This window comes from Mobula birostris, chromosome 9 (assembly GCF_030028105.1).
Source record: "Mobula birostris isolate sMobBir1 chromosome 9, sMobBir1.hap1, whole genome shotgun sequence".
Lineage (NCBI taxonomy): Eukaryota > Metazoa > Chordata > Chondrichthyes > Myliobatiformes > Myliobatidae > Mobula > Mobula birostris.
The window spans coordinates 157,381,002-157,399,086 of record NC_092378.1 but is presented as its reverse complement, the minus strand read 5'-3'; the positions used below and the strand labels follow the sequence as shown (position 1 = coordinate 157,399,086).

The 18,085-nt window shown below is 44.8% G+C and overlaps 1 protein-coding gene across 3 annotated transcripts in view; it reads left to right on the top strand.

Annotated features, from left to right (window-relative positions):
• The window catches only part of LOC140203253 (netrin-1-like), a 416,761-nt gene that overhangs the window by 279,762 nt on the left and 118,914 nt on the right, over positions 1-18,085 (top strand). Inside the window, exon 5 of one of the 3 annotated variants that reach the window (XM_072269268.1) lies at positions 7,497-7,550. The exons of 1 other annotated variant lie outside the window; for it this stretch is intronic. In XM_072269268.1, the coding sequence (XP_072125369.1) occupies positions 7,497-7,550 (54 nt within the window). The remainder of the gene's footprint in view (positions 1-7,496; positions 7,551-18,085) is intronic. One more of the 3 variants, XM_072269270.1, reaches the window with a different exon arrangement.

Genomic DNA, 18,085 nt, shown 5'->3' with positions numbered 1-18,085 from the left:
AAGTCCTGCCTCTCAGGATCTTCTCCATCAACTTACCAACCACTGAAGTAAGACTCACTGGTCTATAATTTCCTGGGCTATCTCGACTCCCTTTCTTGAATAATGGAACAACATCTACAACCCTCCAATCCTCCGGAACCTGCCCATCCCCATTGATGATGCAAAGATCATCGCCAGCGGCTCAGCAATCTCCTCTCTCGCCTCCAACAGTAGCCTGGGGTACACTTCATCCATTACCGGCGACTTATCCAACTTGATGCTTTCCAAAAGCTCCAGCACATCCTCTTTCTTAATATCTACATGCTCAAGCTTTTCAGTCCGATGCAAGTCATCACTACAATCACCAAGATCCTTTTCCATAGTGAATACTGAAGTAAAGTATTAATTAAGTACCTCTGCTATTTCCTCCGGTTCCATACACACTTTCCCACTGTCACACTTGATAGGTCCCATTCTTTCACATCTTATCCTCTTGCTCTTCACATACTTGTAGAATGCCTTGGGGCTTTCCTTAATCCTGCCTGCCAAGGCCTTCTCATGCACCTTTCTGGCTCTCCTAATTTCCTTCTTAAGCTCCTTTCTGTTAGCCTTATTATCTTCTGGATCTCTTAACATTACCCAGCTCTCTGAACCTTTCATAAACTTTTCTTTTCTTCTTGACTAGATTTACTACAGCCTTTGTATATCACAGTTCTTGTACCCTACCATAACCTGCCTGTCTCATTGGAACATACCTATGCAGAACTCCACACAAATATCCCCTGAACATTTGCCACATTTCATCCATACCCTTCCCTGAGAACATCTGTTCCCAATTTAAGCTTCCAAGTTCCTGCCTGATAGTCTCATAATTCCCCTCACTCCAATTAAATGCTTTTCTAACTTGTCTGCTCCTATCTCTCTCTAATGCTATTGTAAAGGAGATAGAATTATGATCACTATAGAACCATAGAACCATGGAAACTACAGCACAGAAACAGGCCTTTTGGCCCTTCTTGGCTGTGCCAAACCATTTTCTGCCTAGTCCCACTAACCTGCACACGGACCATATCCCTCCATACACCTCCCATCCACGTATCTGTCCAATTTATTCTTAAATGTTAAAAAAGAACCTGCATTTTCCACCTCGTCTGGCAGCTCATTCCATACTCCCACCACTCTCTGTGTGAAGAAGCCCCCTCTAATGTTCCCTTTAAACTTTTCCCCCCTCACCCTTAACCCATGTCCTCTGGTTTTTTTCTCCCCTTGCCTCAGTGGAAAAAGCCTGCTTGCATTCACTCTATCTATACCCATCATAATTTTATATACCTCTATCAAATCTCCCCTCATTCTTCTACGCTCCAGGGAATAAAGTCCTAACCTATTCAACCTTTCTCTGTAACTGAGTTTCTCAAGTCCCGGTAACATCCTTGTAAACCTTCTCTGCACTCCTTCAACCTTATTTATATCCTTCCTGTAATTTGGTGACCAAAACTGAACACAATACTCCAGATTCGGCCTCACCAATGCCTTATACAACCTCATCATAACATTCCAGCTCTTATACTCAATACTTTGATTAATAAAGGCCAATGTACCAAAAGCTCTTTTTACGACCCTGTCTACCTGTGACACCACTTTTAGGGAATTTTGTATCTGTATTCCCAGATCCCTCTGTTCCATTGCACTCCTCAGTGCCTTACCATTAACCCTGTATGTTCTACCTTGGTTTGTCCTTCCAATGTGCAATACCTCACACTTGTCTACATTAAACTCCATCTGCCACTTTTCAGCCCATTTTTCCAGCTGGTCCAAGTCCCTCTGCAGGCTCTGAAAACCTTCCTCACTGTCTACTACACCTCCAATCTTTGTATCATCAGCAAATTTGCTGATCTAATTTACCACATTATCATCCAGATCATTGATATAGATGACAAATAACAATGGACCCAGCACTGATCCCTGTGGCACACCACTAGTCACAGGCCCCCAATCGGAGAAGCAATTCTCTACTACCACTCTTTGGCTTCTTCCATTGAGCCAATGTCTAATCCAATTTACCACTTCTCCATGCGACTGAATTTTCCTAACTAACCTCCCATGCAGGACCTTGTCAAAGGCCTTACTGAAATCCATGTAGACAATATCCACTGCCTTCCCTTCATCCACTTTCCTGGTAACCTCCTCGAAAAACTCCAATAGATTGGTCAAACATGACCTACCACGCACAAAGCTATGTTGACTCTCCCTAATAAGTCCCTGTCTATCTAAATGCTTGTAGATTCTGTCCCTTAGTACTCCCTCCAATAACTTACCTACTACCGACGCTAAATTTATCGGCCTATAATTTCCCGGATTACTTTTCAATACTTTTTTAAACAACGGAACAACATGAGCCACTCTCCAATCCTCCGGCACCTCACCTGTAGACAGCGACATTTTAAATATTTCTGCCAGGGCCCCTGCAATTTCAACACTAGTCTCCTTCAAGGTCCGAGGGAACACCCTGTCAGGTCCCGGGGATTTATCCACTTTAATTTTCCTCAAGACAGCAAGGACCTCCTCCTTTTCAATCTGTACAGTTTCCATGATCTCACTACTTGTTTCCCCTAATTCCATAGACTTCATGCCAGTTTCCTTAGTAAATACAAACACAAAAGACCCATTTAAGATCTCCCCCATTTCCTTTGGTTCCGCACATAGCCGACCACTCTGATCTTCAATAGGACCAATGTTATCCCTTACAATCCTTTTGCTCTTAATATACCTGTAAAAGCTCTTTGGATTATCCTTCACTTTGACTGCCAAGGCGACCTCATGTCTTCTTTTAGCCGTCCTGATTTCTGTCTGAAGTATTTTCTTGCACTTCTTATACTCCTCAAGCACCTTATTTACTCCCTGCTTCCTATACATGTCATACAACTCTCTCTTCTTCTTTATCAGAGTTGCAGTATCCCTTGAGAACCAAGGTTCCTTATTCCTATTCAATTTGCCTTTAATCCTGACAGGAACATACAAATTCTGCACTCTCAAAATTTCTCCTTTGAAGGCTTCCCACCTACCAATCACATCCTTGTCAGAGAACAACCTGTCCCAATCCATGCTTTTTAGATCCTTTCTCATTTCTTCAAATTTGGCCTTCTTCCAGTTAAGAACCTCAACCCTAGGACCAGATCTATCCTTGTCCATGATCAAGTTGAAACTAATGGTGTTATGATCACTGGAACCAAAGTGCTCCCCTACACAGACTTTCGTCACTTGTCCTAACTCATTTCCTAACAGGAGATCCAATATTGCATCCCCTTTAGTTGGTCCCTCTATATATTGATTTAGAAAACTTTCCTGAACACATTTTACAAACTCTAAACCATCTAGACCCGTAACAGTATGGGAGTCCCAATCAATATATGGAAAATTAAAATCCCCTACCACCACAACTTTATGTTTCCTGCAGTTGCCTGCTATCTCCCTGCAGATTTGCTCTTCCAATTCTCATTGACTATTGGGTGGTCTGTAATACAATCCCACTAACGTGGCCATACCTTTCCTGTTTCTCAGCTTCACCCATAAGGACTCAGTAGTCAAGCCCTCTAATCTGTCCTGCGTGAGCACTGCTGTAATATTTTCCCTAACAAGTGATGCTACTCCTCCACCTTTCATTCCTCTGCCTCGATCACATCTGAAACATTGGAACCCTGGAATATTAAGCTGCCAGTCCTGCCCCTCCTGTAGCCAAGTTTCACTAATTGCTATAGTGTCATAATTCCACGTGTCAATCCACGCCCTCAACTCATCCGCCTTCCCCGCAATACTCCTAACATTGAAATATATACACCTCAGAAGATTTTTACCACCACTCACAACCTTTCTATTAGCAGATTTGCTTGAATTTTTAACAACATTTATTTTCACCCCAGCCAGACTGTCAGCTCTGGCACTCTGGTTCCCATCCCCCTGCAAATCTAGTTTAAGGCCTCCCCAATAGCACTAACAAACCTCCCTGAAAGGATATTGGTCCCCCTGTAGTTCAAGTGTAACCTGTCTCTCTTGTACAGGTCCCACCTGCCCCGGAAGAGGTCCCAATTATCCTGAAATCTGAAACCCTGCCCCCTACACCAGTTCCTCAGCCACTTGTTCATCCTCCTATTCCTACCCTCACTGGCACGTAGCACAGGTAGCAATCCTGAGATTACCACCCTCAAGGTCCTGCTTTTCAACTTCCTACCAAGCTCTCTATACTCACTCTCCAGGACCTCCTCACTCTTCCTTGCTATGTCATTGGTACCGATGTGCACCACGACATCTGGCTGATCACCCTCCCACTTCAGAATGTCATGCAATCGATCAGAGACATCCTTGACCCTGGCACCCCAGAGGCAACAAACCATCCTGGATTCTCTGTCACGACCACAGAACCTCCTATCTGCACCTCTAACTATCGAGTCCCCTATCACTACCGCTCTTCTCTTTTTCTACCCTCCCTTCTGCACTGCAGAGCCAGATTCAGTGCCAGAGATCCGGCTACTGCAGCTTGTCCCAGGTAAGTCATCCCCCCCAACAGTATCCAATGCGGTATACTTGTTGTTGAGGAGAATGGCCACAGGGGAACCCTGCTCTGCCTGCCCTTTCCTCTTCCCTCGCCTGACAGTGACCCAATTTCCTGTGCTCTGCTCCTTTGGCGTAACTACCTCCCTGTAGCTACTACCTATAATCTCCTCATTCTCCCGAATGATCCGCAGGTCATCCAGCTCCTGCTCCAGTTCCCTAACGCGGTTTGTTAGGAGCTGCAGCTGGATGCACTTCTTGCAGGTGTCGTTGTCAGGGACACCAGAGGGCTCCCTGACTTCCCACATCCTGCAAGAGGAGCATTCCAACATCCTGCCTGGCATTCTCTCTACGCTAGACAATCTGAACAAAAAACTTAACGGAACCTACCCTGGCCTCTGCCTGTTCTCGCCAAAGCCGTCTCACTCTGACTCAGTCCACTCCGACGATGGCCGCTACAACGATGGCCGCTGTATATGGTGGTCTGCTTTTAAATCTTGGCGTGCTACGTCACGCGCCTGCGCAGTGCAGACCCTTCTCCCCGAGCAGCGTTTAAAAAAAACCCGACTTTTTCTACCCGATTTCTTTCACTCCCTTCTTCAGCTGCTTGCTTCGACTGAAACAAGAACCATTGAAATTCCAAAATGCTCTCCCACTGAGAGATCTGACACCTGACCAGGTTCATTTCCCAATACCAAATCAAGTACAGCCTCTCCTCTTACAGGCTTATCCACATATTGTGTCAAGAAACCTTCCTGAACACACCTAACAAACTCTACCCCATCTAAACCCCTTGCTCTAGGGAGATGCCAATTGATCTCTGGGAAATTAAAATCTCCCACCACGACAGCTCTATTATTACACCTTTCCAGGATCTGTCTCCCTATCTGCTCCTCGATATCCCTGTTACTCTTGGGTGGCCTATAAAAAACACCCAGTAATGTTATTGACCCCCTCCTGTTCCTAACCACAGAGTCTCTGTAGACAATCCCTCCATGACGTCCACCTTTTCTGCAGCCATGGCACTGTCTCTGATCAACAGTGCCACGCCCCCACCTCTTTTGCCTCCCTCCCTGTCCTTTCTGAAACATCTAAAACACAGCACTTGAAGTAACCATTCCTGTCCCTGAGCCATCCAAGTCTCTGTAATGACCACCACATCATATCTCCAAGTACTGATCCATGCTCTAAACTCATCTGCTTTGTTCACAATACTCCTTGCATTAAAATAGACACATCTCAAACCGTCGACCTGAGCGCGTCCATTCTCTATCACTTGCCTATCCTTGGGCACCTTACCTAAGAAAGGATGTGCTGACTCTGGAAAGGGTTCAGAGGAGGTTTACAAGAATGATTCTGGGAATGAAAGGGTTATCATATGAGGACCAATTGATGGCTCTGGGCTTGTGCTCACTGGAATTCAAAAGAATGGTGGGGGGGTGGGGGGTGAAGATCTCACTGAAATCTACTACATGTTTGAGGGCCTAGATAGAATGGATATGGGGAGAATATTTCCTATGGGTGGGGAGGAGTCTCGGACCAGAGAGCATAGCCTCAGAATAGAGGGTCTTCCACTTATAAAGGAGATGAGGAGGAATTTATTTATCCAGAGAGTGGTGAATCTGTAGAATTCATTGCCACAGTTGGCTGTGGAGGCCAAATCATTGGGTATATTTAAGGCAGAGGTTGATAGGTTCTTGATAGTCAGGCCATGAAGTGTTAGGGAGAAGGCAGGAGAATGAGGCTGAGAGGGAAATGGATCAGCCATAATGAAACATCGGAGCAGACTCAATGGACCAAATGACTTATTTCTGCTCCTATATCTTATAGTGTTATGGTCATCCTCTCCTTATCACTCATACCCTCCAATCTAGAAAATATCCTGGTGTACCTCCTCAGCACCTTCTCCAAAGCTTTGACATCCTTCTTGTAATGGTGTGACCAGAACTGCACACGATGCTCCAAGTGTGGCCGTACTAACATTATGTACAGCTGCAAGGTGATTTACTGACTTTTATACTCAATGCCCCAGCTAATGAAGACAAACATAACCTGAGAAATCTAAAGATGTCCCACCTGCACTAATTACACATTCATTGGACATCCTCCTTTTCCCGTACACGACAACAAAGCTAATCCAACGATTTCGACCTTAGGCCTTTCGGCCTTCTGTTTAATCATTGAGCTAACCCTCTCATCCATGTTACAGGATTATTGATGTCAGTTGTCCCAGTATGGACCATAGCCTCTGGCTGTTCTTCGCTCTCTCCATGGCATCCATGATCCTGGCACCAGGGAGGCAAAAAGCTTCCTAGTAATCTTATTTGTGTCCAGGGAAATGCCTCTTTGCTTCTCTTACAATTGAATCCCCCAACACCATATTGTCTTAACCTTTTGCCTCCCCTCCTGTGCCATGAATTTCACTGTTTCCGTTACTCACAATAGCATTTATCCCTCACAGTCAGTCCCTCCCTCACACTCGCTCTTCCACTGTCCCTCACACTTACTCTATAGTTCGTTCTGTCTCTGACCCTTATTCTCATCTCTCACTGTTGTCCCTTACACACTCTCTCCCTCAGGTTACTGTCCCTCATATTCACCCTGCCCCTCACTCCTCATTCCCATCTCACACTCACATTTTTTTTGTTCACACTTGCTGTGTGTTACTTCATGTCCTATCTCCTATGCTATGTTCCATCTATCAAACTCATTCTCTGTCTCTCTCACTCTCTCTCCTTTATCCTGCTTACTCACTTTCTCCCTTCGTGTGGTCACTCCCTCCCTCATCTGATTACACAGTCATGTCCTTTGTTTAAGCACTTCCTGAAATGCACAGATTGATTCTAATCGTTGATGAAATTATCACTGTCGTTTTGGGGCTTTTAAATGCTTTGTCTGGCTCAAGTTCAGGGGCTACTGTACATTGATTCCAAACTATCCAGCTGAACATCACTTATCGTTCATTTTCACAGAGATCCCAACAGCTTCGCCAAGGTGGGTGGCAAGCAGCACTGTTGAACCTATTGGTGAGTGGCAAGTTTCTGTTGATACCTGGCACTGGAGTTATGTGTGGGAATAGTCCTGAAAAGAGAATAAGTTGTTTACCTGTGATGCAAATAATTGATAATGTATTGAGAAAGAAATCCCAGGTGAACCTTGTCAAGTTCTGAATCAAACTCACTAAAATGATGTTACAATCATTTCACAAACAGACCAGATATTTCCATTACTGGGATTAGCTCAAATAAAAATGAGCATTGCATAATAAATGCAATCAGCGGATAGCAAATCTGCTATTTAGTGAAAGCAAGGCTGAAAACCTTAGCATCACATCCAACCCCATTTCCTCTGATGCAGTAATAACAGTTCATCTATAAATCTGTATAAGTTCTCGACTCCAGACAGCACAGTTCTGCTCAGCCTAGTCTCCCCTCAAGGGCAAACCCCATTGCAAGACTCAATTCAGTGAATCCAGTATCACAAATTCTTTGCTTCAAAGAGAGGCAGACTTCAACTTCCATGCTTGAAGTCTACTAACTTCTTCAGAATATACAAACTTACTAATTTTGTATTGTAAGTCAATTTGGAAATTGTACCTGAACAGCCAAGTCATTAATATTTTTTAGGAATTGCAGTGGGCTGGGTACTAACCGCTGGGAAACTCTACTGCACTCATCTCTCCGGTCTGAGAAACAACCTTCCTGTTAACTGACCAGTTTCCAACCCTGGTTGACATTCTGCTTTCTCTTCACACACTTCAATCTTAATGACAGCACTATTATGCGATACCTCATCAAATGCCTTCTGAAAGTCCACATAAATCATATTAGCAGTATTTTTCTTGAACCTGCTCTGTTGTCCTTGAGTAAGTGATGCTTGGGCACCTTCCAGAACCACTGTAATTCTTCCAGTGAAGGTGCTCCCACAGTACAGTTGGGCAGAGTTCCAGAATTTAGACGCAGTGACAATGAAGGATTGGTGATGTATTCCCAAGTCAGGAGAGAGTGTGACTTGTGGAAGAAGCTGCTGGAACACATGTCTACGGAATCCAGGGGCAGCTGGATTCAAAATTAGCTCAGCAATAGGCAGCGGAGTGTGGTGGTTGAAGATTGTTTTTTTGGAATAGAGGCCGGTGACTAGTGGTGTGCTGCAGGGTTCGGTGTTGGGAGCCTTGTTACTCATTACTCATATAAATGATTTGAATGCAAATGCGCATGGCTTGATCAGTAAACTTGTGGATGACTTGGAGGTTGTTGATTGTGGAGAACTTTATTGTGGATTACAGGGTGATTTGGTCAGTTAGTGGCAAATAGATTTCAATACTGATAAGTGCAAGGTGATATATTTTGAAAAGTCAAGCCAGCAAAGCATAAAGGATGGTAGGTTACTAGGGAGTTTAATGGAACTGAGGGACCAAGGAGTACAGGTATATAGTTCATTGAAAAACAGCATCATACATAGACAGGGTGGTGAAAAAGACATTTAACATGTTGGCCTTCATCAAAGCACTGAGTACAAGAGTTGGGTCTTATGTTGCAGGTTTGCAAATCATTGGTGAGGCTGTACAGTTTTGGTCACCATATTATAGAAAAGACATGTTAAACTGGAAAGAGTGTAGAGATGATTTGTGAGGATGTTGCCAGGATTAGATGGCCTGAGTGAAAGGAAACGGTTGGCCTTGTTAGGTCTTTATTCCTTGAATTTAGGAAAATGAGGATCAGTCTTATAGAAATGATTTTTCCCCTGGGAGGGAGAGTCTGGGAGGGGATATAAGTTTATTGTGACAGGGCAAAGATTTAAAAGGGACATGAGGGGCAACTTTTATACACAGAGGGTGGTGAGTAAACGGAACAAGCTGCCAGAGCAAATGGCTGAGGCAAGTACAATTGTATCATATAAAGAACACTTGAATAGGTATATGCAGGAGTGATGGATAGAGGGAGGTATGGAGGGTGTGAAGGGCAGAGGAAGGTGTGGAGGGTGTGAGGAACTGAGGGAGGTGTGGAGGGTTTGAGGGATGAAGGGAAGTGCACAGGATGTGAGAGATGAAGGGAAGACGTCAGGGACAGAGGTATGTGTGGAGGGTGTGAGGGACACAGGGAGGTGCAGATAGGTATATGGAGGGGTGAGGATTGAGGGCATGTGAGCCAAAGACAGGAAATTAGGTCTAGCTGGATGGCCACAAAGTTAGTTTGGACTGGTTGGGCTGGTTGGTCTGAATTGGTATGGACTGGTTGGTCTGAATTGGTATGGATTGGTTGGGCTGGCTGGTATGGACTGGTTGGTCTGAATTGGTCTGGACTAATTGGGGTGGCTGGTATGGGTTGGTTGGTCTGAACTGGTTAGACTGGTTGGGCTGGCTGGTATGGACTGGATGATCTGAAGGGACTGGTATTGAGTAGCTATGCTGGTTGTTTTGGACTGGTTGGTCTGGACTGTTTGGACTGGTTTATATAGATTGATTGTTACTGGTTGCTGTGGTCTGTTTGGTTGGACTTGTTGGTCTGGAAGGTATGGACCGGTTGGTGTGGACTGGTTGGTTTGGACTGATTGGGCTGGTTGGTCTGGACTTGTTGGGCTTATTGCTGTCGACTGGTTGGTCTGGACAGTATGGACTGGTTGAACAGGTTAATGTGGACTGGTTGGGCTGGTTGGTCTGGACCAATTGGGCTGGTTGTTATGGACTTGTTGGGCTTATTAGTGTGGGCTGGTTGGTTGGACTGATTGGGCTTGTTGGTCTGTTTGATGTAGACTGGAGGGCATTCTCAGGGACAGGATTTACCTGCATTTGGGTTAGGGTTAGGACTAATCAGAGATAACATAGAATGCTGGAAGAACTCAGCAGGCCAGGCAGCATCTATGGAAAAGAGTACAGTCCCATCTTGGGCCAACATTTCAGGACCCTGATGAAGGTTCTGGGCCTGAAACGTTGACTGTACTGTTTTTCATAGATGCTGCCTGGCCTGGTGAGTTCGTCTGGCATCTGTGGGTGTTGCTTGGATCTCCAGCATCTGCAGATTTTCTCTTGTTTGTGACTAATTAGAGATATTCAGTATAGCTAACTTCTTAGTCTAGCATCTTCCCCCTTCCTTTCCAGCCCTGATGAAAGGTCTGGATCTGAAACATGGACTGTTAATTCATTTCCATAGATATTGTTTGATGTGCCCGAGTTCCTCCAATAGTTTATGTGTGTTGCTCTCGAATTCCAGCATCTGCAGAATTTCTCATATTTATGAGTTGCTGCTCCACTGCAGTTTTTTTGAGAGATGCCTACTCTAAAGAAGTATAAGTCCTCTCTTCGACAGTTCAGTGACACCCTCTCTCGTTGCTCCCGCTCGGTGATCTCTGCTGCTCTCCAACTCTTCGACCATGTGCTCACCCAGGTTCACTCTTCACCTGTCACCTTCTAGCTTGTACTCCTACACCCCCACCCCACCACCTTCTTATTCTAGCTTCTGTCCCCTTCCATTCCAGTCCTGATGAAGCGTCTTGACCGAAAACATTGACTGTTCATCTGGTCAAGATGGTGCCAACAAGCAGCGATTTCTCAGGCGACATCTTCCAGATATTCAATTACATCACTTCTTCTACGGCTTCTGCTTACTCTTTTTATCCTAATTGTGTTTCTGAAACTGTTGGAACCTGTGACTTACAGTTTGGAGTTCGATCAAGTGATCTGCTGCTCTGCTGTCCCTGAGAAAATTGCAGGAGAGGAGTACAAGCATGAGCTGCCTCGAGGAGAAGCTCAGAGACGGGACACAGGCCCATGATCGACTCCACTTCTGATTAAAGTGTTGAGGAAGATTGAAACATTGAGGCAAATGCAGTGAAGAGTGAGCAGTCACTTTCTGCAAAAGGCTGCACCTCTGGGTTCAGCAGTCGTCCCCTACGGGAGGCCAGGCCGCTGTGTTTGGCAGTCCCTCTGGGTTCAGCAGTCGCCCCCTACGGGAGGCCAGGCCGCTGTGTTTGGCAGTCCCTCTGGGTTCAGCAGTCGTCCCCTACGGGAGGCCAGGCCGCTGTGTTTGGCAGTCCCTCTGGGTTCAGCAGTCGTCCCCTACGGGAGGCCAGGCCGCTGTGTTTGGCAGTCCCTCTGGGTTCAGCAGTCGTCCCCTACGGGAGGCCAGGCCGCTGTGTTTGGCAGTCCCTCTGGGTTCAGCAGTCGCGCCCTACGGGAGGCCAGGCCGCTGTGTTTGGCAGTCCCTCTGGGTTCAGCAGTCACCCCCTACGGGAGGCCAGGCCGCTGTGTTTGGCAGTCCCTCTGGGTTCAGCAGTCGTCCCCTACAGGAGGCTGTGCCACTGATGGAGGATGCTATTGAAATTCTGAGATTTATGTGATTAATGGTGTGTACCATAGTTCACAGTGTTCATATTACAAGTGGAACAAGTGCTACACCTGACTCTACACCACCTCCCTCACTACCATTCAGGGCCCAAACAGTCCTTCCAGGTGAGGCGACACTTCACCTGCGAGTCTGTTGGGGTCACTTACTGTGTCTGGTGCTCCTGATGTGGCCTCCTATATATCGGTGAGACCCAATGTAGATTGGGAGACAATTTCGCTGGGCACCTACGCTCCGTCCACCAGAAAAAACAGGATCTCCTAGTGGTCACCCATTTTAATTCCACTTCCCATTCCCATTCTAATATGTCTATCCATGGCCTCCTCTACTGTTGCAATGAGGCCACAATTGGGTTGGAGGAACAACACCGTATAATCTGTCTGGGTAGCCTCCAACCTTAAAAATACTTAAAATACTTAAATACTTTATACTTTATTGTCACCAAACAATTGATACTAGAACGTACAATCATCACAGCGATATTTGATTCTGTGCTACCCACTCTCTGGATTACAAATATTAAATATTAAAAATAGTAAAAATTAGTAAATATTAAAAATTTAAATTATAAATCATAAATAGAAAATAGAAAAATGGAAGGTAAGGTAGTGCAAAAAAATTGAGAGGCCCATATCCGGGTCAGGATCCGTTCAGCAGTCTTATCACAGTTGGAAAGAAGCTGTTCCCAAATCTGGCCGTACGAGTCTTCACGCTCCTGAGCCTTCTCCCGGAGGGAAGAGGGACGAAAAGTGTGTTGGCTGGGTGGGTCGTGTCCTTGATTACCCTGGCGGCACTGCTCTGACAGCGTGCGGTGTAAAGTGAGTCCACGGATAGAAGATTGGTTTGTGTGATGTGCTGCACCGTGTTCACGATCTTCTGCAGCTTCTTCCAGTCTTGGACAGGACAACTTCCATACCAGGTTGTGATGCACCCTAGAAGAATGCTTTCTACGGTGCATCTATAAAAATTAGTGAGGGTTTTAGGGGACAGGCCAAATTTCTTTAGTTTTCTCAGGAAGTAAAGGCGCTGGTGGGCCTTCTTGGCAGTGAACTCTGCTTGGTTGGACCAAGTCAGGTCATTTGTGATATTGACCCTGAGGAACTTAAAGCTTTTGACCTGTTCCACTTGCGCACCACCGATGTAGATTGGGTCATGCGGTCCACTACTCCTTCTGAAGTCAACAACCAATTCCTTCGTCTTGCTGACATTGAGGGATAGGTTATTGTCTTTGCACCATGCCACCAGGTTCTTAATTTCCTCTCTGTACTCAAACTTATCATTACCCAAGATATGGCCTACAATTGTTGTGTCATCAGCAAACTTATATATTGAGTTTGATGGAAACTTGCCTACACAATCGTGGGTGTACAGTGAGTACAGCAGGGGGCTGAGTACACAGCCTTGTGGGGCACCAGTGTTCAGAGTGATTGTAGAGGAGAGCTTGTCCCCCTGGCATGAACATCAATTTCTTGAAATTCTGGTATTGGCCCCCCTTCCCTACTCCCCATTCTGCATCCCCTTTTCCCTCTCTCACATTTCTTTGCCCGCTCATCGTCTCCCTCTGGTGCTTATCCACCTTTCTCTTTCTTCCATGGCCTTCTGTCCTCCCCCATTAGATATCCCTTTCTCTAGCCCTGTATCTCTTTCACCGATCAACTTCCCAGCTCTTTACTTCACTCTTCCCCCTCCTGGGTTCACCTACTGCCTTATGTTTCTCCCTCCCCTCCCCCATCTTTTAACTCTATCCAGCATTTTACGTGTGTTGCTTCATATTGGTCTCCTTCAGTTTTCTGTGCTTCTTTCTTGTTACTGATTGGCACATTGGGGGTTGGGGATTGATGTTCTTGTTGCCATTTTCTGTGGTGGGGGGGATATGTTTGTTTTCTCTGCAAGGGAGGGGTTGGGAGTTTGGGGTTTGGTGTTCTAACTGCCTTTACAGTGTGGGCGATCTGTTAGTTTTTGTGCAAGGGAGGGGGTTGGGGGTTTGAAGTTTGCGAGTCTTTGTTGTTTTTATATGCGGCGGGGGGGTGGCGGTAATGTCTTTTCTTACAATGACAACCGTGGTTTTTCTGTTTTGTGGCTATCTGGAGAAGACGAATCTCAAGAGCTGTATTTTTCATACATATTTTGATAATAAAATGAAACTTTGAATCTTTGAATCTTTCAATAGCTACTGTCTGACCTACTGAGTTCCTCTAGCATTTTGTATATGTTAATCTGTATTTCCAACATCTACACAATCTCTTGTGTTTATTTTCAAAATATGGATATATCACCATGTATAGTACTAAGCCTGAGACTGATCTTCTTATGGCCATTCGCAGTAGATTAAAAAGAAATACAATGAAATCAATGAAAGAACTACACACACAGACTGACAACCAAGGAGACCAGCTGTACAATACAATAAAAACAAATAATCACAATAATAAATAATATTGAGAACATGAGTTGTAGAGTCCTTGAAATTGTCTTGTAAAATCAGTTCGTTGTTGAGGTGAGTGACATTGGTTCAGGAGCCTGATGGCTGAGGAGTATTAACTGTTCCTGAACCAGGTGGGGTGGTACCTATGGCTCCTGTACTTCCTTCCAGATGGCAGCAGAGAGGTGAGAGCATGGCCTGGATGGTGGGGATCATTGATGATGGATGCTGCTTTCCTGCGACAGTGCTTCTTGTAAATGTGCCCAATGATGGGGATTAGTCAACCCGTGTTGGACTGGGCCATATCCACTACTTTCTATAGACTATCTTCCATTCCTGGATTCCTGGGGCAATAGTGTTTCCATACCAGGCTGTGATGCAACTTGACAGCTGCACTGTGCAGCTATAGAAGTTTGTCAAGGTTTTAAATGACATGCGAAATTTGGGCAAACTTTTTAGAGATGCTGCCATGCCTTCTTTGTAATACACTCACGAGTCAGTCCCAGGACAGATCCTCTGAAATGATAACGCCAAGGAGTGTAAAGTTATTGACTCTCTCCACCTCCAATCAATGTTGTCGACTTGAACTTTAGCAAGATTTTTGATGAGGTCTGTTCTTGGAGGTGAGAACATGAAATCCAGGGTGAGCAAGACGGTTAGGTACAAAATTGTCATGGTGAAAGAAAGAAGAAGTGGTAGTGGAGGATTTTTTCATATTGCAGGCCTGCAGCTAGCTATGTGCCACAGGAATCAATGCTGGGTCCTCTGTTGTTTGTCAGTTCATGAATGATTTGTATTAGAATGTAGGTGGCATGATTAATAAAGTTGGTGGTATGGTGAGAAGTGAAGGAAGTTGTCTAAGGTTACAACAGGATGCAGATAAACTGTCAAAGTGTGCAAAGGCACAGAAAATGGAATTTAGCCCATATAGCTACAAGATAAGATGATTTGGGAAGTTAAACCAGTGAATGACATATTTCTCTGAATGTGCCAGCACAGTACAAGTAGTTGATGAGGCTACATATGGAATAGTGTGTTCAGTTTTGGATATTCTGTTATAGGAAAGATGCCATTATGCAAAAAAGAGTGCAGAATCGATTTCAGAGCATGTTGCCAGGACTCAAGGGACTGAGTTATGGATGGAGGTTGGGACTTTGTACATTGGAGTGTAGGACACTGACGTAAATAAAACCATGAGGAGCATGCATGTGCACAGAACAGGGCAGTGGTTAAAGGTGAGAAGGGAGAGATTTAATAGGAATCTGAGCGGCAACTTTTTCACCCAGATGATTTGTATATGGAATGAGCTGGCAAGGGAAGTGGTTGAGACAGGTAGATTAACATTTAATTGGACAGATAGGCGGATAGGAAAGATTTAGAGGGATATAAGCCAATCATGGGCAAGTAGAAGTAGTTTAGATGAGCATTTTGGTCAGCAAGGACCAGCAGAGCCAAAGGACTTATTTCCATGCCATATGTCACTCCCTGTCTATGAGAGAGGACCATAAGACATAGCAGCAGAATTAGGCCATTTGGCCTATCAAGTCTGCTGTGCCATTCAATCATGGCTGATCCTTTTCTCCCCTCCACAGCCCCAGTCCCAGGCCTCGTCCCTGTAACCGTTGATGTAATGCCAATCAAGAACCTATCAAGCTCTGCCTTAAATACACCCAATGACCTGGCCGCCAGAGCCACCTGTGGTAATAAATTCCATAAATTCACCACTCTCTTGCTAAAGTAATTACTCAGCATCTGTTTTAAATGGATGTCTCTCTATCCTGAGGCTGTGCCCTCTTGTCCTAGACTCCTCCATCATGGGAAACATCCTTTCCACATCTACTCTGTCTGGACCTTTCAACTTTTGAAAAGATTCAATGAGATCCTCCCTCATCCTTCTAAATTTCAGCCAATACAGACCCAGAACCATCAACCGTTCCTTGTATGATAACCATACATTCCTGGAATTACCCTTGTGAACCTTCTCTGAACTATTTCCAATGCCAGCACATCTTTTCTAAGATGAGGAGCCCAAAACTGTTCACAATGCTCAAGGTGAGGTCTCACCAGTGCCCTATAAAGCCTCAGCATCATGTCTCTGCTCTTGTATTCTAGACCTTTTGAAGTGAATGCTAACATGGTATTTGCCTTCCTCACCACCGACTCTACCTGCAAGTTAACCTTCAGGGAATTCTGCACAAGGACTCCCAACTCCCTTTGCACCTCAGATTTTTGGATTTTCTCCCCATTTAGAAAATAGTCTGCAGATTTATTTCTACTACCAAAGAGCATGGCCATTCATTTTCCAACATTGTATTTCATTTGCCACTTTCTTGCCCATTCTGCTAATTTGTCTAAGTTCTTCTGCAGACTACCTGTTTGCACAACACTCCCTGCCCCTCCACCAATCTTCATACCATCTGCAAAATTGGCATCAAAGCCATCTATTCCATCATCTAAATCATTGACATACAACATAAAAAGAACTGGTCCCAACACCAACCCTGCGGGCCACCACTAGTTACTGGCAGCAAACCAGAAAAGGATCCTTTTATTCCCACTCGCTGCCTCCTACCAATCAGCCAATGCTCTAATCATGTTAGTAACTTTCCTGTAATACCATGGGCTCTTAACTTGATAAGCAGCCTCATGTGTGACACCTTGTCAAAGGCCTTCTGAAAGTCTAAATATACAACATCCACTGCATCCCCTTTATCCATCCTACTTGTAATCTCCCCAAAGAATTCCAACTGGTTCGGCAGACTTTGTCTATCCGGTCCTGTTTCAACATCTCTGTCTATCTGTGACGTCTCTGTCTCTGTCTCTGTCTCTCTATGACTCCTTTGTCAATCTATGATGGAAGACCATAAGACTATAAAATATAGGAGCAGAATTAGGCTATTTGGCCCATCGAGTCATGCTCCGCCGTTTCATTATGGTTGATCCAATTTCCCTTTTAGCCCTGATCTCTTGTCTTCCTCCTGTATCACTTCATGCCCTGACCATTCAAGAATATACCACCCTCTACCTGAAATATAGATAAAGACTTGGCCCCCACAACTGCCTGTGGCAAAGAATTCCACAGATTCACCACTCTCTGGCTCAAGAAATTCCTCCTCATCTCTGTTCTAAAAGGACGCTCCTCTATTCTGAGGCTGTCTCCTCTGACCTTAGATACTTCCACCATTGAAAACATCCTCTTCACATCCACTCTATCAAAGCCTTTCACCGTTTGATAGGTTTCAATGAGGTCACCCCTCATCCTTCTGAATTTTAGTGAATGCAGGCCGGGCCATCAAATGTTCTTCATATGACAAGCCATTCAATCCTGGAATCATTTTCGTGAACTTCTTTGGAACCCACTCCTGTTTCAGCACATCCTTTCAAAGCTAAAGGGCCCAAAACTACTCCAAGTGAGGCCTCACCAGTGCTCTATAAAGCCTCAACATCACATCCTTGTTTCTATATTCTTGTCCTCTTGAAGTTAATGCAAACGTCGCATTTACCTTCCTCACCACAAGCTCAACTTGCAATTAACCTTTAGGGAATCCTGCACCCAAGCCCCTTGCACCTCAGATTTTTGTATTTTCTCTCCATTTTGAAAATAGGCAACCCGTTCATTTCTTTTACCAAAGTGCATGACCATACACTTCCCAACACTGTCTTTCATCTGCCACTTTTTGCCCATTCTCCTAATCTGTCTAAATCCTTCTATATCAGAATTAGAATCAGGTTTATTATCACCAGCATGTGATGTGAAATTTGTTAACTTAGCAGCAGAAGTTCAATGCAATACATAATC